The sequence below is a fragment of the Pocillopora verrucosa genome, chromosome 4 (assembly GCF_036669915.1).
Source record: "Pocillopora verrucosa isolate sample1 chromosome 4, ASM3666991v2, whole genome shotgun sequence".
Lineage (NCBI taxonomy): Eukaryota > Metazoa > Cnidaria > Anthozoa > Scleractinia > Pocilloporidae > Pocillopora > Pocillopora verrucosa.
This window is the reverse complement of record NC_089315.1, coordinates 21264572-21285508: the sequence shown is the minus strand read 5'-3', so window position 1 is coordinate 21285508 and position 20937 is coordinate 21264572. Positions and strand designations below refer to the sequence as shown.

General features: G+C 35.6%; 2 protein-coding genes across 4 annotated transcripts; one reads left to right on the top strand and one right to left on the bottom strand.

Annotated features, from left to right (window-relative positions):
• Nucleotides 1-194: 194 nt before the first annotated feature.
• On the bottom strand, nucleotides 195-6459 carry LOC131773168 (heterogeneous nuclear ribonucleoprotein A0-like). 3 transcript variants are annotated; one of them, XR_010717283.1, is made up of 3 exons: nucleotides 5482-6459; nucleotides 1417-2491; nucleotides 195-1141 (listed from the first exon to the last, which is right to left on the bottom strand). XR_010717283.1 is itself a non-coding variant. In XM_059089159.2 (2 exons), the coding sequence occupies exon 1, from the start codon at nucleotides 6324-6326 to the stop codon at nucleotides 5487-5489; it is 840 nt and encodes a 279-aa protein (XP_058945142.1). In that variant the 5' UTR covers nucleotides 6327-6458; the 3' UTR covers nucleotides 4767-5075; nucleotides 5482-5486. The 3 variants fall into 3 exon arrangements, 1 of the variants encoding a protein (XP_058945142.1); XR_009339315.2 differs by having other exon boundaries at nucleotides 2361-2491; XM_059089159.2 differs by lacking the exons at nucleotides 195-1141; nucleotides 1417-2491 and adding an exon at nucleotides 4767-5075 and having other exon boundaries at nucleotides 5482-6458.
• Nucleotides 6460-6563: 104 nt separating this feature from the next.
• LOC131773167 (TBC1 domain family member 13) lies at nucleotides 6564-18315 on the top strand. Its single transcript, XM_059089158.2, has 17 exons — nucleotides 6564-6606; nucleotides 6694-6767; nucleotides 6875-6915; nucleotides 8419-8480; nucleotides 8907-9000; nucleotides 10423-10505; nucleotides 11390-11457; nucleotides 13191-13285; nucleotides 13733-13804; nucleotides 14734-14793; nucleotides 15185-15251; nucleotides 15482-15580; nucleotides 15713-15777; nucleotides 16580-16658; nucleotides 16986-17067; nucleotides 17199-17256; nucleotides 17549-18315. Exons 1-17 carry the CDS (start codon nucleotides 6590-6592, stop codon nucleotides 17678-17680), a joined length of 1248 nt encoding a protein of 415 aa, XP_058945141.1. The 5' UTR covers nucleotides 6564-6589; the 3' UTR covers nucleotides 17681-18315.
• The last annotated feature ends 2622 nt before the right edge of the window (nucleotides 18316-20937 follow it).

The window sequence follows — 20937 nt, the reverse complement described above, 5'->3', positions numbered from 1 at the left end:
AAGGAATCACCGGGGAAAGTATGCGAAAAGGTGACATCGCGACAGGTTTGAAAGCCCATTCGCGCTCAGATATTGATCTAGGCGTCATTTGCAGACGTAATGTTTGGGAGTAGCAAAAAGATCTCTCGAGTGACATTCGTCGCGTTTCCTTCGGTGATTGTCTTTGAAACTTGGTTCAGTCCTAACCACATAAGTTCAAATCGAATACCTTTATTAATCAAAATGTTTGAGCTAATTGGAAATAATCAGAAAACTGAGAAATTACAGAATGTTGGCAAAACTGTCTGAACTACCTGACTTTTTGGACAAGGAACATGTTGCAAGAGAAAATTCGCCAAGTGGAATCACATGAAATCGAGGTTTGTTGAGTAAATTTATCCCTTCTGGCGCGTGGTACGTCAGCTGATAGGGTCCCTAACTAAGAGATAAGAATAATTGGCTGAGAAACAAAGCTTTGAGGGCAAATGCGAGAATTTGAGAAAATCTCTGAGTCAAGGGCTTTATCAGCTGACACAGCAGCAAGCCAGAAGGGGCTCTATTGAATTATAACCCTCCTCTCAAATTTTAAAACTCTGCTTGACAGCAAATTTTGTTGACTTTTTGGAACTTTCTGGAGAAGCATTTGAGATCATCTTTTTAATGTCACTATCACTAGACCAAAAAAATGAGTTTGTCCTTCTTCCATGTAATAAAGATGAAAAGGTGAAATGCTTGGGGTTCCTTTTGCTTCTTTTCCAACAGAAATAACCTGAGGGCAAATATTGATGTAGACAGTGGTTATTGCTTGCTAACTGTCTGGTCACTTTGCATGTGATATAAAGTGGCCAATTTAATTGCATGAAAATTAATGGGCGAGTGGTTGGTGATTGGGCTTGCCATTGGGCACTCTGTAAGAAGACATAAAGAACACCACTCATGCTGTTTCTTTCTTTTTGAATATAATTAATAATTAATTAATATATTTTTCCCAAAGCTTAAATGGGTAAATGTAAATGATATTCATCAGTGAAAATTCTCTGTCAGAGATGGACATTGTGCCAGGACCCAAGCTACTCCATTTTCACTTTTCAATGTCTCCTACCCAGACATTTGTTGGCTAGGTTTTTACACTGGTTTAATTCGTAATCTTCTTTGTTGAATTCTGTTGAAGAAAAATAGTACAAAAATTGCAGGTAATACTGGATGAATTTAATTTCTGAACTACCGTAAACGTCCATGTATAAGCTGCATCCATAGACAAGCCACACCTCCGATTTGGAGTGCAGAATTTGGAAAAAAATTTAAAAAAATACAGTTTGAAGTTTCAGTAGAGTTGTATTGCTACAAATAATCAAGGTTTCGAAACACCGACATAGAAGTTGTGGCTATCTTTCACATTTATCAAGTCTAAAGAAAGCGAAATTTCATTTGCCGTACCTTCTTTTTCATTGGAATTTACACCATCTTTAACTTAAAATGCTCTTTCGATCCAAATTTTTCAAGAATATCACTTCGAAACATGCCATAAAGTTGAAACTCCTTCAGCATCGAGAAACTATAAACAAACAAGTGCTTAGTAGCCAAGCTTTAAATGTTGGGAGGAGTCTGGGCCAGGACCTGGCCATCGTCTGGGCATGAACAGAAAGCACGCACACTGATGCAATCATTTCAGTTTCTAATTCATAAATTAATATTATAATACTTCAGGTTATTTATAAAAGATGCTACTGTTCTTCATGTGAACATCTGATAAAGTCAGTGTTTATCATTAAAAGCCATAAAAGTCCTCACGACCGCTATCTCCAAAGAGATTCTTATAGCTTTCTGGGTCAATTTCTTGCTTGTTACTGTTCGAAACTATTGGTGTAAAGTAAGTCCACATCCTCGTCCTCATCTATGCCAGCAAATGGATCAGAATTGGAGTCATCTTCCCACATTAATTGTTTGAGTAAAGCGAAAATTAATCGCTTGAAAGAATCTTGGAGAGCAAGATTCGATGATAAACACTCAAAAACACAAACAGCTCCCTTAGGAGCCACCACTTAATGAAAAAGTCAATGAACTACAGCAACACGCTTTCAGTTTCTTTTATGTTTATTTCTTGGCATCTTAAGAAGTTTTATGAATATTAATTAGGTGTTTGAGAACTCCAAACACAGATGTATTCATGGATAAGCCGCACCCTTGATTTTTGGCTTCAATTTTGTGAAAAAAAGTGCAGCTTATACATGGATGTTTATGATATGTACCAATTTAGGTCATGGTGATAAGTCAGTGTGGTGTTGAAATAATGAATTAGACATATCATCACACAATATGTAATAAATATAAAAATTCACTGCATTGTTAAGTAATAGGAATAAATAGCTATCATTTCATACCTCTCAGAGTTGTCTGCACTCTATTGCTGTTTCTAGTGTAGCATTCATATTTTAAACACAACATACTCTGCTTCCCCCTTGTTGCTGCATCAGTGCAATGCAGATAATTAAGTACAGCACCACGAGATACACTGGTTGAGAGAAAAAAAACAGACATTAAAATAATACAAACAAACCAAACAAAATTTTAAGATGGGAAAAAAGATAAGGCTACAGTAAATGTTGATTATAAACTAAGTTTACCTTCAAGAGGGTGAAATGAACTACAAAACCTACGTATAACTGAGTGGCTTGGGAAACAAGGGATAGAGTCTGCTGAAGCTAGAAGTTATGGGGACAGGTTTCCTTACCACAGACAAAAAAAGCCAGGCCCCATCCAAAACTGTTTGGCTATAGCAGGCAAAGGTAAGGGGTTTGGAAATCACATTTGAAGTTGGCACTCAGAAAAAGTTTTCATTTTGGAAGAGCACTATAAGGATTGCCATCACAAGCAAGCAGTGTGCCCCACAAAAAAATACTTCATGGGACTGGCTTGACTGTGGAGTAAAATATTACAATGGATCTTCTGCAAACCATCAGGATGATGTGCCATGGTGGTGTGAAATGTGCATCAAGAAATGATTGGATCCTCTAAAAGCTAACTATTACATATCAATTCACAGCTACCAAGACCGATACAACCTCAAAAAAATACTTTTTACATGTTATTCAACTCACGAATTTCAGAAGCCTTTTCACACAATCATTCATTCAAATAAGGTCATAAGTTTTAAATAAACTCTTTCGACTTGTAAATGTTTTATAACACACCTTTCAAATAAATTTTTTAATAAGACCTTATTTCTTATACCTGTCAATCATGAATATTTTCTACAATTTGCACAATTTACAATTTACTGGTTTAGGGGAGCTTTACATTCTACTGAAATACAAGTGCAATGTATCATGCTGTATGTATTCAGCTTCAAGTAGCACTCCAATTTTATATTACAACCCAAGCCCTAAGGAATTATCATTGTCCAATGTACTGAACTTCATTCTTTTCCAACTTAATATTTATTTTCCAAAGGGTGCTAGCTTGAGAGGAGAACTGAATATTGTTGGTAGGCAGGGCACACAACAGAGTGACAGATATGTAAACATACAAAGTTGATTACAGGAACAAGTGATAAACTTGCTGTTGCAGTTTACCATTAGAAAGTGGCAAGCCAAATCAAAAGAAAAAAAGGTTGATGGTAAATTTTGCTAAAATCATTTATCCTAACAAAGGGTGTTTCTCCTTGTTACCAACTGGACACTTAGTAAAAAATTGTGAGTTAGTTGTATGATGTGCATCGGGTACTAAAATGAAATAGTACTATATTGTGATATATTTTTTTGTATATCCTGTACTACTGAAAGTACGTAGTGATCAGGTTAATTAATATTTCTGTGAGTATTGTACTTTAGTTTGTGGTGTTATGTGAACACATTTTTGATAAGATATAGTGCTGTAATTGTACTTTCAGTTAGGAAAAGGAAATTCACTCAAACATCCATAAACACTTAGATTTTGAAAACAAGGGTAAACAATTTAGCGTTCTGGAACTTATATTTTACACCTTTTGAAGTTCCAACTCTTCAAGACATTGTGTCACTCTATTTTGGTTTTGGAAAGAGATCTAACACATTTCATTGTTACCTAATACAAGAAAATAGTCTGCTCAACAGTATAATTGTGAGTGAAAGAAGAACTTAAAATCACCATACTTTACAGTTTTCAACAATGATTGTGGTTCATGTTTAACTTTTACAATATTCCTCAGATTTTTTGCAGGGCCTCCAGAATGTTAATCTTAGTCCAAATAGAATGCAAAAACCAGTTATTCTTCTACCCTCCTATGTTGGCAGTGGTCAATAGTCACCTTTGTGCTACCTTTGTTTAATACCTGACATATTCCACCCATAATGGAAGTGATCACACATAGTGAATATAGTTTCTTGTGTAGAAGTACAAACATGGTATTGCAACCAAATTCTGGGCTTGATTGGTCACCATTTTCTCTATATTAAAGTGCTATCCTCAACAAGCAACACTAACCCAACCCAAAAGTACCAGAAAGAAACAAGCTGGACATAAATGGATTAAAAGCAGCAAGTCGTTAAATAACATAAAATTGGCAAAATTATTTAGCCAGAGATGGAAACAAAAAATACACAGATGTAAGTGGGGCATTTGGTAGAAAATTTCTCATTGTTACCTCCTGTAACTCGTTTGTAGAAGTTTGATTTTTTTCCAGAAAATATCCCATGAAAAGCTAACCTAGAGAAAGGTTAACCATGACTGTAACACAAAAGTAGATAAATAAAAAACAAATAAAAACAAGCTCCTCAAGTCTTTTGCAAAAAAAAAAAACTAACAACTCCTGAATAGCACTTAGACCTTTATTCTTAACCTAACCAACTTTAATAACAGCCAAGGGTTTGGGTATACATGTAAACTAATCTAAAAATGTAAGTTTGTAATAAAATTCTACTCCTAATAAAATACTGCAACTGGTCGAGTCCTGTCTACACGAAGAGGTCTGTGATTAGGAGGAAGCCTACACTGCATCTTAAGTGGTAGATTGACTGCAACAGCAATTCTTCAGGGAATCCTTGGTAGCCTAGGTCCTGGCTGACTTAATGTAACTTATGTCTGGCTATGTTGACTTAAGACTTCAAATGCAACGAAACCTAGGTATCAAAACAGAATAAGCTTAGACTCACTGGAACAACAACGGTTAGCCCAATTATCAATATCTGAAGTTTTATGCTTTTTTCCCCCGTGACTGCGTGATAAAAGGACACGCAAGGCAAGGTGTCACCTTTTTAATAAATAAACTTAAGCAAGAAGAGGACCTGTAGAACTCCCTTCCAATGCTCCTGCGTTATGGGCACATGAATACTTTTAACAGTACTTTTAAACGATTTTTTCATCCCACTCGTGCACACTCGTAGGCAGTTAACATTATTTCTGCTAATAAAACATACCCCCGTGTGCTATTCACTGTTAGCTTTCAGAAAATATCCTATTCATTCACCTAAAGATGTCATAAAATAAACCACAAGCATGGGAAAATTAGAAAAAAAGTGTTCCTACCTTTTCTAGTATGGTGTGTACCGTTGTCTTGGACCGCCGCCTCTTCCATATCCACCGTGCTGTGAGCCAAAGTTTGAAGGAGCTTGCTGGTAGTTACCCATGTTACCGTAACCATTGTCGTATCCATAACCATCATAGCCGCTGTAATAACTAGGATCAGAGTATTGCTGGTATCCATGACCGCCATACATATTGTATGTGTACTGTCCACCTCCACCACCACTGCGATCACGATGGCTAAATCCACGACCCCCTCCGCGTCCACCACGACCCCCCGAACGTGCCCCCTGACCATCTTTAGGTTGAGCTTTCTTGATTTCAACTTGTTTGCCGGAGATTGTGATCCTTTTGAGGCAACAAAGTTCATCCACTATATCCTCGTCTTCAAATTCAACGAAGCAGAAACCACGATGCTTTTTCGGCTCGTCTTTCTTCATGATCAGGTCCACAAGGGTTGGCGCAATTCCGCGTGCTGACTCGGCGACGGCTTGCTTTATGTCTTCCATGGTCGTCTCGTCTTTCAATCCACCAATAAAGAGTTTCTTTGTTCTATGATGAGCTGTTGCGCTGTCTTCATTTCTAGGAATAGCTCGCTTTACTTCGACGGTTTTGCCATCGATCGTATGGGGTTTTTCTCCTAAGACCTTTAAGACGCTTTCTCTTTCGGCGAAAGTCACGTAGCCGAATCCTCTAGAAGCCTTGCCTCCATCGCGTATTACCACGCAGTCTGTCATTTCTCCGTAAGACTCAAAATACGTCTTTAAAGCTTCATCTGATGTGGACCTGTCCAAACCACCAACAAACACCTTCTTCAATGGATCTTCGTTGGCCTGATCATTCGCCATGTTTTCGTTTCCCTTTTCGAAAGAGCTAATGTCTTGTTATAGGAGCTAATACAGGAAATAGTATATCGATACTCTCAAAAGAAGTAAGTTGTGTGAGAGAGATGCGGAAGGGAGAGACACGCTTCTTCTTCAAGAGTAGCACGTGTTCACATGGCTCTCTTTTTGATTGGCTGATTAATAAACTTAAGAATGGCTTTGATTGGATACTTGAATGAACTTGAGTGGCATTTTATTATCGAAATATTCGCGGGCTCAAATTCAAAATGGCGTTCAAGCAGAGGTGATTTCGGAATCTCTTCTAAGTTTGTTTCATTTCCAAAAAATCATGTTGATTAAATGAGCGACATTTATTTTTGTCACATTTAAGGTTGTCTGAGTTCAAGTCCGCTCTCGCTGCGAAAGAGATTGATCTTAAACATCTCCGAAGACTTTGCTTTAGCGGTGTGTTGTGAATAATTCCTATTTATCATGATGAGTGTTGTGGTCACATCACATTATCTGTAACTTATCCTGATTAGATGTGTCAATCTCCTATCTCTATTTTGCAGGAATTCCTGATGGATCTGGAATTCGATCAGTGTGTTGGAAGGTGAGCAGTGAAGTTTGATGATGGACTCACGCGAAATTTGCGTGGCTTCGATCAACTCATCAGCTATTCTAACAATTTGTGGATTACCTTGGAAACCTTTGGCAGTACAAATTATTCATATTCTCAACCATCAGCTTTTCGATGGCCTTATTGCATTAGGGTTAGGGTTAGGGTTAGATAACGTTTTTATAGGGAGACTACTCTTAATTTATTTCCTTCTTTTTATTGGTCTGTATATTACGAGTTACTGAACTTGGACATGAAATTGAAAAGTGGAGAAGAGGAACCCAAGAAGCATGCCATAAGGAAGATGGATACTGGGAGTTCAACTTTGAAGAACTCATAGCTTGCAATGCACTTTCCTTTGTTACAGTTGAACCTACTTGAAGCTACAATAAGTGGCACCATATTAAGTAGTCATCCTGTTTTAAGGGGCAGTTGTCTAAGTCCCAAGATTGATTCACCTTTAAGTACTTTAACTTTCACCTCTGATGAGAGTGTCACCTCTTAAAGGTGAAACCATGCACATTTTAACTCTATTTTCAACAAACAGACCACAATTCTTTCAAATGCTTCATGTGCGATAAGACTTGACAATGTTCCATTTCTTTGAGATGTTATAATTGCAATGTAATAATAAGATGTGAGATGGATATTTAGAAGCTACATTCTAAGGTGATGTAAAAATTTCAAAGGAATTCTTTTGAATTCTATCGTTCTTCTTCTCAACTAAGTGAAAAAAGTCAGTATTTGTGAATATATAACATACAAAAAGGACAGTACAAGTTATTGACCAACTCCAGTTATGCTGTTGTTGGATATTTTCAGCACACAGCACAGAACATTTCAATGCAGGGAAGTCCTTTTTCCATGGCAGCAAGAATTTCTGAGTTCGACCTTCATATCTTTTTACTTTTTCACTGCTGTTTTTGTATCTTTGGGGGTTCAGATTCTCTTTTACTGCTGACATTTGGTAGGTCAAGTAAACTTGCTAACATTGAGTACACTGACAGTGAAATGAGTACACTGACAGTGAAATGAAGCATGTGAACTGAGTTTATTTCATGCAGTTGTTAGGTGATTCACATGGAAGTGTGATCACAAGTAACACTCTCCAGTGCTCTTAAGCTACATAGTAATTATGTTTGTGTTTGACTTTAATTTAAAGCAAAAAGAAACAGAGAATTGTGGAAAACCAGTTTAGTTTACAACATCAAGAGATGCCTGGGCAACCCGGAACTCAGTTGAAAAAATTGTCCCCTAAATTGTTATTTTCCAGTGGGACAAGTACTTTTGATGTTCCATTCTTCCAAGATCAAAGCATAGATAGCTGGGACAGGCTGATGATTGGAGATTTTTTTCCCCTGTGCCATGTTGAAATTTTACTATTAGAATTTTACAGCACCTTAGAATTTTTTTGGCCTGACAACTAATTGTGAAATATGCTTATCAAATGCTTTAGTAAATGAATTGAAATTTCAATGTTTTGTTTTACCATTGAAGCTCCTTTTAGGTTACCTTCCTCCAGAAAAGGATCTCTGGCCTGAGACACTCAAAAGACAGAGGTTAGCTGGCTATTTTGTTACCAATAGTATTATAAATGAAATCTCTATAGACAGGAATGTAGCATAAAGTACTTTTTCTTAGATTGAGATATGTCAAGTCCTTGTCAGACTATCTGCTTACATGTTTGTTATACAGCTGGGTCAGGTTGTTGGAAAGGGGGCTACTGGTAATCTAGGATTTAAAGTTAAACTTGGCTCTAATTTCTCATGTAGAAGAGCATGTTCAAGAGCTACATCTAAGATTTTGTTGAGGTTTATCTCAATATGACATTAGAAACTAACAGAAAAAGATTATAAAAGAAAAATGCCCTTGCAAAGCTTTTAAACTAAATAAATTTACACTAACCCTGGGTCAGGTTAATCATGTTTTTCGAATAACCTGGCCCAAATCCTTTAGCTCATTCTGATAAACAATTTTATTTTCAGATCCACTTACAAACAGTTTGTTGAAGAAATTATCATTGAACAATGTAAAGGAACTAAGTCTGGAAAAGATTCCAAGGAATTTGATGTTGATCATGTAAGAGACCTAGCTGAAATTTTATTCTTTAAGCAATACAATCCTTTTTTTATACCATACTATCCCTGTAAAGGAGAAGCCTTTTATAAAACTCTTCCCCTCCCACACCCCTCAAAAAACATGATGATGATGAAAAACATAATGATCATGATTAGGAAAGGGACGTGTATGCAACAGTTTTTTTAATTGTGTTCCTCTCCCTAAGCATATTTAAATCACTCATGCATATGAACTAGAGCTCTGTAGTTCAGTGAATTTTTTTAGTTGTTTTTCCTTCTGGTTTGACATTGTGTATGTCTCTTTTGTTGCTAATGAGCATAATAATGATAATGGTGTTTATGCTGCCACATTTGATGAAACATGAAAATTTTAATCTTATTATCTTGAAAACTCACTGATCAGTGTGTTCAAGTTCTGTGTAAAATTCATGAAAATTAATTGGGGTTTTTTTTTCATTTGATCACTTGCTTTATCAATAATATCTGTCCAGAGTGGATCTGAACATGATACATATTTTTTGCTAAGTTCCAAGATCTAAGTCCCCACAGTCAGAACAGTGCTGTTCCACAGTCATCCAGACAGTCAGTCACACAGACACAGGTTTCCCAGAAATATCAAATGGCTGGGAAAACCGATCACTGACTCTTTTTTGTGATATATACTCAGGAGGAACTCTTGAAAAAGTTTTCAAAATGGAGACTTATCCATGTTTTGAAAAAATTCACCAGCAGTTTTAAAATGAGACATTTTTAAGAGACTTGCATGGTTGCTATGTTTCTTGTTACCAGTCTCACACATAGTACATACACAGAATTGATCACCTTATGTGGTTGAGAAAAACTTCTTGTCTGATTTGTTGATCATTCAATGTGCAATTCAAGATGTTTGCACACCAGCTGACTGACTTACACTATTCACTTCATTTGTTAATAATGGAAACAGGACTTTGTGCCATCTAATTCTGTGTTAAGTTCTACAAGTGATTAACAAAATCAGGAAACCACAAAGTGGGAGTCCAATTTGTTAATCATGAGTATGATAACAGACAGAATTGGACGAGACATAGTCCTGTGACCAACTAATCATAACCATTACAATTTCTGAAAAAAAAACCTTTGAACAAATTTCTCCAGGGGAAACAATGTCTAAATTTAAAAGTTCCTCCATTTTGGAAATTCCCCAGTTTTTCTGAAGATAAGTGGTTGTTGCTTTGGTTATTGTGATCAGTTCTGTGATTGGCAGATTTAGCCGAGTGGCCTAAGTTGGCTGCTTCAACTGTCCGATTACAGCCAACTTTACAATTACACTGTCCCATTACAACTCTACAAATTAATTAGTGAAAAATTAAGGGGTTAGTGCACCATTCACATTTGTGGAAATTGTAATGGTTATGATTGAGGATGTTTTTGTTTTAATTTGTAGCCTTTGAATCCAAATCCTGACAGTCAGTGGCTTGCCTTTTTTAAAGACAATGAAGTGCTATTGCAAATTGATAAGGATTGCAGGTATTTTAAAAATTTTTTCAAGCATTAATTGATCAGAAAAAAAACAAGGTCTTGATTAACTGGTAAAGAAATTCAAGCTCAAATTATCTGCAATTGGCTGGTGTGCTATAAATTTGGAGAATATAGTATATATATTAATCATTTTAATTGGAACAGAAACTTCTATCAAAGTAGAGGGTAATGTTGAACCAGTCTGGTCCAGAAGGTATGAATTAGTTCATCCTGAATCTCATATGGCATTTATCACTTTATAAAGGTATTAGGTGAACTTTGTTGAGCTCTGCTGCAAATATGTGTCTCCTTTTGTCGAGGTAGGCATGACTATAATAAATTGATATGAGGTAAGGAAGGGGCAATCAAAAGTGCTGCAAATGAACCAGTTCATGAAGTGGAGTTCTGTTGCTGAGATTAGTTCAAATAAGTTAATGATTTATTTTATTTTTCCTAGATTTCAGAACATTCAACAATCCTAATATCTAACTGATAATATTAGTGACTCATCAATGTCTAAAATGTTTGTGAAACATTAATTGGTTAGCATTTATAAACCATCCATTGATTACTGAATGATTACAGTCATGTTACTAGTATGTCTTGTTAGAGATACAATTGGTGAAAATACAAGGGAAAAACATCTTAGAGCTAAACTGTAACAATGCTCTGAGTATTGTCAGCCAAAGGGCAAATTGACTGTTTTAATAACAATATGCAATACTCACAGCATTGATTTAAAAGTTCTCAGTTGACAGATTTTTTTTCCTGGGAAAGTAAGTATAGGGATGGAGTTTGTGAGTTGCATTTAAACCAGCTATGGTGATAGGGACACTGGTTTGTTTACTCTTTGAGTGATCCCTTTATTTTTTTTTTCATCACTGTTGTTACAGAAGGCTGTGTCCAGATATTTCCTTTTTTCAAATAGCAACAAAGTATCCTAACAAGAAAGTCACAACTGGTAAGAGAGAGCCTTTTTTAACTTTAAAGGGTTTAATCCAGCATATTTCTAAAAACATGGGCAAAGAAACAAAGAAACAATCAAACATAAGGCAATAAGAGGAAGGCTGTCAGCACAAAGCAAACAAAAAATGATTGAGTAATTTTAGAGAAGTCCTTGATATCTATAGAAGAGTACTTTCTAGGTCAAATGTTGAATTCTGGTTTTCAAAATTGATTGGTCAGTTCTGCTGTGATGTCAGAAGGACTGAAACCTCCAGGTGTAAGCTATTGACAGTCATGAAATAAGGAGATCCTCGCAGCTAAGAACACTACTGAAACGAGTAGTTGTACCGTAATTTCCGGTCGATTACCCGCGGGTAATCTGTTGATTTTGCATTAAATCCGCGCCACTGCGGGTAATAGGGAGGTGCGGGTTATGTGACAATTTTAAATTCTTCTGGAAGTTGAATTGAAAAAATTTCTCACCTACCTGCGTTTCCACCTCTCAAATGAATTTTATTGTATCAAAAGTGCCACAAAGCGGCACGAAAACATGATGCCAATTCGAGTTTATTTCACGCATAATTAGTTGCGTGACAAACAAATTTTTATCGGCACGCGTGAAAACAAAACCTTGATGGTGACAAAAATAATCCAAGGATATCCGGCGCATCAGTAACAAATTTCCAGTTTTCACTAGCTTGAGCTAAAGAGAATTTTCCCGTTTTAAGGGACTTGTTAGGCCCAGTAGAACAGGAGATATCGATTTTTTTGAGAAATTGCCGACAGTAATTTTAAATCCCAAATGCATCACCAGAATGTTGAAAATAATAGGTGCGAAACTTAACTAATTTCGCGCTGAAAAAGTATTTTAACGACAAATGAACAATGGATATTGCTCATTACGCTCCTACATGCTATAAAAAGGTAACTGACTGAATAAGAATTATAAACCTCGATCATTCGCGATAAGTGTATCCACGAGTCACCAATTAAGTTAAAATGCCTGCTGTGAAACGCCCACGTCACAGTTTTACGTTTGATTATAAGCTTAGAGTAATAACTCTTGCCGATGAAATCGGTAATAGAGCAGCAGCAATAATCAATCAATTAAGTATAAGCTAATATTGACACAGAATTGTGCACATGTCTGAATCGAAAGACTGAAATGTATCGCCTTAATGTCACGTTTTCGCCACCGAAAAAGTTGAATAACAACGTGCGGGTTATCCACCGGTGCGGGTAATCCGTTGACTTTTTTTTTCGCCGTATGCAATAATCGGCCGGTGCGGGTAATCGGCCGTGCGGGTAATCGACCGGAAATTACGGTAAATAGGACCTGAAAAAAATTTCAGGCCCGTACGGGATTTGAACCCATGACCTCTGCGATACCGGTGCAGCGCTCTACCAATTGAGCTAACAAGCCAACTGGGAGCTGGTCAATAAATTGGGTCCAAATAAACATCCAAGTGAATGAAGATTTTAGATATATGAAAATTCACATATTTGACAGTCAGTTGAAGAAAACAAAGAAATACATGAAAAAAAAATGTTTTAATACAACATTGACTGAAATATAATCTATACAGACTATTGCTAGAATTTAGTTTTGAATTTATTTGTGCACTTCCAGAATTAATTAATTGCTTTCTACACAATGATATAGGTTGGGACATTTCAGTCGCTTTAAATTTGCTTTTATTTGTAAAAGATACTATTTGATCAACAATATATAATATCCTGATAAATTAGGAGAAGACAGAGATTTTGAAACCCTGAGGGAGCGTGTCTTGAGGACCCATCTAGAGGCATCTCATGTTAATACCAACAGAAGTGGACTCAAAAACGTAAGAAGAAACAGGCCAGGTTTTATTACTTGATGGGTGATATAAGCATTCAAAATTCATAATTTTCTGTGATAAGATTTAAACTTTGATGCCATGTACTTTAATTTTTAAATAATCCTTTCACCACCAATTTCTTATTGCCTACCAAAGAAGTTATTTTTAATTAATAAATGAGGATTCAATATGATTGTACTATCCCTTCTGAAATAGTTTACATTTCTAAAATAACAAATTACATCCTCCGGTAATCTTTTGAGTCTGCTGCAACTTGTGTGGATTTTTTTTGTTCTTGCCACATTCTGATGTCATGTAATTATGATTTTTTACTGAACAGATGCATGACAACACAGGAACTATTTGCTACTTTGAGTTAAGATAAATTTAGATATTGATTCCACAATTATATTGAAATATTGCTTCAAAGATGGTATATTTTCTTGTTTTAAGTTATCTGCACCAAGGAAAATAGCCCCAGAGGAATATTTTGTTCTTGGAGATGGAGAAGAAGCACATTGGGAGGTAAGGGAGCTCTTTTCTTTAAGCCTGTTTCCCACATTGTTACTGATAATTGCCAGCTCACTTGGCTCATTCAAATGTACAGTTGTGGATGGTTTCTTGAGTTATTTTCACTGAACTTCATTTTTAATTTAGTCAAACTGTTCTTCTTCATACATGTCACAATGAAGTATTTTTAAGACTCCATTTTTTTGTATTGTTGAGATTCAAAGGTTGGTGTCGATCAACCGAAACTCTGCTCTGTGTAACTGTAGGACGCCTGCACTTGATAATTAAGTTTTATGTATTCTTCATGTTTGTGCTGAATTTTATGTTTTAAGTTCTCCAAAAGTGTGGTAGTTATAATAAGGTTACTGATAAAAAAGATATATATTTAGTTTGATTAAATTGCATAAAAACCTTTAAAAGTTGTCTTGAGTAGGATTCCAAGGAAAAAAATCATAATCACAGTCTTCGGCATTGATTTGAAGCTCCAACCTTCCAATTTTGAAGCAGGATGCCTCACTAACTGAGCCAAAAAAATGTCTTTTCTTTGCCTTGGCCTTGTGGAATAAAGTTTAACATCTACCTTAATTTGACAACCAAGGTCAAAATTTACCATCTCTCTAAATTTACTTGCAAGGGTAAACTTTCCCAGCAGAATGCACTAAGCCTGGCTAGCTCACCAGTGACTTGTTAGATTTTTCTTTTCCTAAACTCATGACAAAAACACCTTCTGAGAAAGAAATAATTTGCGTTCCATTATTCTTACTATCATAACTTTTTTTTGAGTCTCATAAAATAGGTCATTCTATGGCAATATTCAGCACATGCTCTTTTTTCTGGGCAATTGCATGTGCAACAATTCTTACAAAAGGATTTACAGTTTAATGAAATCAATTCAAGTGAAGTATTATGATATCATATTAATGGTGTATGGTTATAAATTTCAGGTTGTAGAGAGAATATTATATGTCTATGCAAAACTTAATCCTGGGTTGGGTTATGTTCAGGTGAGAAAATGTTTCACAACATTTGACACTATATTAATTAAAACATAATGATAACACATGCTTCTTTCTGATAATGATTAGAGAAGTAAAAATATCCCAGTGTTTACGGTGTTCAATGTAAGCCTCTGAACTCATTGACAACTTCTACTATAAGTAATCTTTGACCAATTACAGTCTAGTAGTTGGCTATTTACAACAGAGTTTTCATAAAGAAATATGGTATAAGGAGGAAAGAATGAAGTAAGAGCAGAATATTCTTCATGCCTGAGTAAGAAAGAGTTCAGGTCATTGAAATTAGGCTAGAGAATTAATTAACTCCCAATGTACAATGAGGACCTGTTCTTTTATTAAGTAACGTTTATTTGCTGTTGTGGATTATGCTTTTTCCCAGGGTATGAATGAAATAATTGGACCACTGTACTATGTTTTCTGTTCTGATCCCAACCCAGAATGGCAAGGTTTGTCAATAATTGACTTTTGACTTTCAATCTTTTGGCAACCTTCTTTTCTTTATACTAGATACACCACATACAAAAATTAATGGCACTAGTTGATTGAAAATAAATGGTCAAAGTGATTTATTAGTTTATGTCATCATAGTCATGTGTTACTGACTGTACCAGTAAATCATGATTAAGCCGTTGACTGTTGTTAATAGATTATTTGTCTCTGCATTTTCATTTTACAGAAAATGTTGAAGCAGATGCATTCTTCTGCTTTACGAATCTGATGTCAGAGATTCGAGATAACTTTATCAAGACTCTGGATGATTCAGCTTGTGGTATAGGTGAGTTTAGTAGCCTGTTACATGTTGGCAACAAGCATTTATCCATACTGAAATAGTATTTTCAGAGATTTTTTCCCATTTATCTCCATTTTATCTTAAATTGAGAAAGTGTATATTCCTGCCATCTTTCAGGAAACTTGATGAAAAGTGTTCGAAGCATGTTGAAAGAGAGAGACATCATATTGTACAGATACCTGGTAATTATAACTTAATAAATTTGTCCACTGATCACAGGAGTTAGTTCTTTAACATAAAAAATGAAATAGGGGATATTTTAGTTATGTTAAAACTAGCACCTTTCTTTGTTACAAAATATGTTTTGCTGTTTCTATGTTTCAAAGTATAGGATATTCAAGCATAGACCTTCAAACACACCTCTTTTTTAAACTCACAATGCAGTGAAACAGCTTTTGTAGGAAATGTCATTTCTTTGTGTTTTCAGCCATTACTTACTTCCTCCAAGTGTTGTGATTTCAAGAACAAATTCTTTTTGATAACTTGAAATTTACTCTCACTCAGAAGTTGGCAGACTGGGATGTGGGTCTGCTGAACTAAGGGTGGCCCTACCAAGATCATAATGAATGACAGGACTGTATTTAGGAGTGAAATGTTAAACTGCCTCAACTTTTCCTCCTCTTTGTTCTGAGAATATTTTCTATACAGTGAAACTTCTTGACATGTTTTCTTTGCATCTTGCTATTTAGTTCAACTAGAATTGTAATGCTTAATTACAACAGTAAACAAATAAAAGTGAACAATGTAATATAAAACCATGCTAGATTATAAATGAAACTCAAATCCCTCGTGAAACTTTCTAGAGGTAGTACAGACTTAACGTAGCACAATAGAGATGTCTGCTGAAGACAGGTTCATTTACAATGAAAGTGGGAGGAAAATTTGGAAATGATCTACTTCCACCATGATTAGGGGTTTCCATGTTCTATAAGGCACTGTTAGTGAAGGTTTAAGTGATTTTTATGAAGTATACATCTATTGCAGGAAGAGCAACAGATGAGGCCACAGTTTTACAGTTTCAGGTGGTTAACATTGCTGTTATCTCAGGAATTTGCCCTCCCAGGTACAAGAAATAAAATCTAACAAATTTTTGCTTCTAGGAACTTTCCCTCCTGGAGACCTCCCTAAGTGTCTTCAAGTAAACTCTATATGTGGGTTGTGAATTTTGGGGATTTTTGGTGGTTATATATTGAACAAGACTTGTGCAACATGACAGAACTAGTCATTCACATAAAGGAAGTGTAACCTTTGACATTCAAGTTAGAAAAAATAGTCTGAAACCTCAACATTTATTGTCTTTCACTTAACTTGTTTACAGGTTATGCTGAAATGTGCCAATATATGCTGATTATCAATTGAAATTAAGTTACTTTGTTTAACTGCATTACAGATGTCATCAGGGTGTGGGATTCTCTTTTTGCTGACGAGAAACGTTTTGATTTCCTGATTTATGTGTGCTGTGCAATGCACATGTGAGTAAATTAAGTAAACAATGTTAATTCTTACAGATGATGTTACTATAACTTTTGTAAATTGTGTGCATTATCTTGAGTGCATTTTAAAAGAAGTGAGTAGGACTAACATGACTGTATACTTTTTTTAGGGTGATAAGGGATCAACTTCTGGCTGGTGATTTTGCTACAACTATGAAACTTCTGCAGGTATTAAAAAACACTAATAAATAAATAACCAAAAAAATATAAATTCCACTGTTCTTGTCTTTTAACCAACCGTCAAAGCTAACCACCAGATTAATTCTGATATTGCAGTGTTCATTAGATAGCACTGTGTCTCCTGGTAGAAGTTCTCTGTTATCAACTTTTGGTGGTGTTAATTACTAATTGTCCAGAGTCTAACAGTTTGACTCACAGTTGAATCACCATGACAACCTTTATGCTAGTGGTTAAATTTCACTTTGCAGTAATTTAAACTTTTTTTTTTACTTGTTTTAAGAATTATCCAGATATTGACATTCACACAATACTCTCCAAAGCAATGGATCTCAAACGTCCAAGAGTTACGCCACCCAGTCCTTCACAAACACAGCAAAGACAGAAGGGTGGATTTCAGTTTAAGAAGAGATGACAACTGTTTCTTCTGAATATGTCAGTCAAGTGTTGGAAGAAATTAGCATTTAATAATTAATTTGTGATTTTTTAAGATGTTGAAATACAGTCCATCAGTGGGTTTTTTTCAAGGGTTTCCTACAGTTGTCAAATCAGTGGAATCAATTACCTTGTTGATAATTTTGTGGGTTTTTAATTTTGCAAATTTTGCAACTGAAAAAAAATCACAAAATTTAAAACTGGCAAACCAAAATGATCCCGAAATTTAATTTAAACCCGCAAATTTTAATCTCACATATAGACTTCAAATTACAGATAAAAATGATCAGCATGTAATATAAGAAAAAAACATATAGGATAGCTATCAACAAATACACAAGTTATTAAGTTAGTTCTATTTGTATATTCTGTCGTGAAGTGACATTAATTTGCAAAGATTTTGCATATAAAGAAGAAAATGTAGCCATCATTTTCATCTGAATGGCTAGATTCTTACAAATTCCTTAGAGTATGTTTTATGCAGTCATCAAAAGTTGACATTTTGAAAAATTAAGAGGAGTTGAGAACCCTTGAGTCACAAAATCTAATGCCTTTTTTGTATTTGCCCATTTAAATCCCACAAAAAAAAAACCCTGCACCAAAATGCCAAAATTAGGTTGCAGTTAGGTATGTGGAATGTACAATCAATCAATCAATCAGAGAATGTTGTTGTGAATATGCCTTTTATATGAGAACAGCTTGGGGAGGGTGAAGGGTGGGCATGTGGCATGATGATCTACACCTTTTGAATTCACTGTGGGGAATATGTAGTTACTTACTTTAATATGTTCTTACATATTTTTCAGAGATCTTGGGCCACTAAGGTTGACATAAGTAGTCCTTGAACTGGCTTCAACTCTGTTTTACACTCAAGCAAAAATGATATTCTAAGTACATGTTAAATCTGTTAAAGATGGTGGGGTGGGGTGAGGGAGGTTGTTGGTACCTTGGATATGATAACATTTCTTTGAAGGAAAGTAAAAGTTATCTTGTCATTAACTTCATGCTAGGGAACCTATCCTTTCAAGCATTTTATTTTGATCCCTTTTGTTTTTGTTTTTATTTGTTATTTTCTAAAATAGGGTTGTTTTGGTGAGATTATCATGTATGATGCAGTTGAGTATCAGTCTAATACTTTTCAATATGATTTTAACAACAGGATTATGATGATCATAATTGTCCAGAATTGATTAGTACAATTTGTAATCAAATCTTAGTATTTTGGTACAACAATACTAATATTATGACATTCCATCGCATAGAATTATTTAAATGTGTTGTTGGTAGAAAGGATTTGGACTTTTCCAAGCACATTACAAATTAAAAAATGTTATTTTGTTGTAAATCACTCTGCTTGTGATCAGGATTGTTCCATGGATCCTTGATGTCCCTCTAATTCTAATGCCAACATCCTTATCAGTCACAAGAACTTTCATTCTTCACCTGATCCTTCAATATTGTCTAAATATGAAAGAACACTTTAACCCTTTCAACCACAAGGTGTCATCAGTAATTCTCCTTACTGTCTGACATACAATTCTTATTAAGTCAGTTCCGAGAATTTGGTATTGGATCAACTAATTATTTCCTAATTCACATTTTTCCGTATTCCCGTCACTTAATAATGTATCAACATTGTAAGGAAAACTTCTTCTTTGGTCATTCATGGAAGTTAAAGTGTTCAGGTGGTAGTTACTACACTACATTCTGTACAGTTCGATTGTTCAATGAAACAATTCAACAAAAATATTATCATGATAATTTGTGAGAAAGAGATTAATTTTTTTTAAACACAAAACGTGACCGTATTTATCCTGGTAGACATACCTAGTTCTTAAGCTCTTACTACACACTTAACTCGTTTTAAAATAAAAAGGACAAAACCAGAAAAACGTAAAACGTCAAAGGGCATTACAAATCTGGGCTTGGAAATGAGTCGCAAATTCGACGAATCAAGCATACGCGGTTTCCTTTTGATTATACATTAGAAGGCCAGTGGCCTGCATAGGTCAAACGGAAGACAAGATGTGCTACTGTTACACCCCAAGTGAATATATGCAAAACTATCACCACAATCATTTAAAGCAAAGCAAATTAAACAAATCGATGGATCACATGAAAAAGGTTAACCCTATAATTTGAGGCATTTTGTATGCAGATGAATAAAGGGGTAAGTTTCTAAAGAAACTGTGGTGCTGCGTCGGTGGGAGAGTATAGCAGGTAATTTAGTGTTAACAACTGGGTTGAAAACGTAAATTAGCCACCGTAAAGGGTAAAAAAGCTTACGTTTCGAGCGTTAGCCCTTCGTCTGACGAAAGGCTAACGCTCGAAACGTCAGCTTTTTTACCCTTTACGGTGGCTAATTTACGTTTTCAACCCAGTTGTTAACACTAAATTACCATTTTGTATGCAGGTTGACTCGTAAGCCTGCTTGAATATGCGGTGCTTTTTTTCTCCTCGTTGTCTTTTTATCTTTCACTGTTTTGTGTGGTTTTCTCTTTTCCATAAGTTGTAAAACTGTTCGTCGGACTCTTCTTGTGATCGCACCTGCTACTCCCCTACATTTGTGAACAGACAGAATTCAACCAACCGGACATTATCCCTGGGGCTTTTTTCACTTTTTATGGCCTCATGAAATAAGCTAAGATAAAAGAGTACCAGTTATTTTGCTTTGGAACAATTAATCAGACTAATCAAGAGTAATTAGCGTATATCCAATGCCTTTTTCCTCTACTTGTTTCTGGATAGCAACCGAGAAAATCTTCCGTTTCTGAATTGGCTATCAGACATATCTCCTTCTCACTCACGGAGTCTTCGAAAGAGTGACCAGTGGTACTGAACGGTGATATTATCTGGTCAGGGTGGCGTTGAAGTCCTTATCCTTGACCTCGCGTCTTGTATCATCCTGCTCGGAACTTGCAATCAGTAGCTCATAGGATTGGTCTATTTCCTTCTTGGCCCGTGCTGTGTCTTGGTATTCAAAGGAGCCTTCCTCGTGCAACTCTTTCCTGATAACAAATGTCACACACAGTACGAAAAGAGAAAATACCGCCAGCATCATTGCTCTTTCGAAGCTTGTACTTGACAACATTCTTCTCGTAGAATATGATCTCGCTTTGCAAGATGAACCACCAAGTATCGACGACTCAAACAAGAGAATATTTTTTTTCTCCTCTTTATGTTCGGTGTTCGACTTCTGACACTGGGCTTACCGTAAGATGCTCTAGTCTGCTCAAA

Bases quoted from the DNA above. Each gene is read 5' to 3' on its own strand.
- LOC131773168 (XM_059089159.2), bottom strand. From the start codon at position 6,326: ATGGCGAATGATCAGGCCAACGAAGATCCATTGAAGAAGGTGTTTGTT.
- LOC131773167 (XM_059089158.2), top strand. The intron at 13,805-14,733 runs GTAAGGGAGCTC...TATAAATTTCAG, and splicing joins GAGAAGAAGCACATTGGGAG to GTTGTAGAGAGAATATTATA. The intron at 17,068-17,198 runs GTGAGTAAATTA...TACTTTTTTTAG, and splicing joins GTGTGCTGTGCAATGCACAT to GGTGATAAGGGATCAACTTC.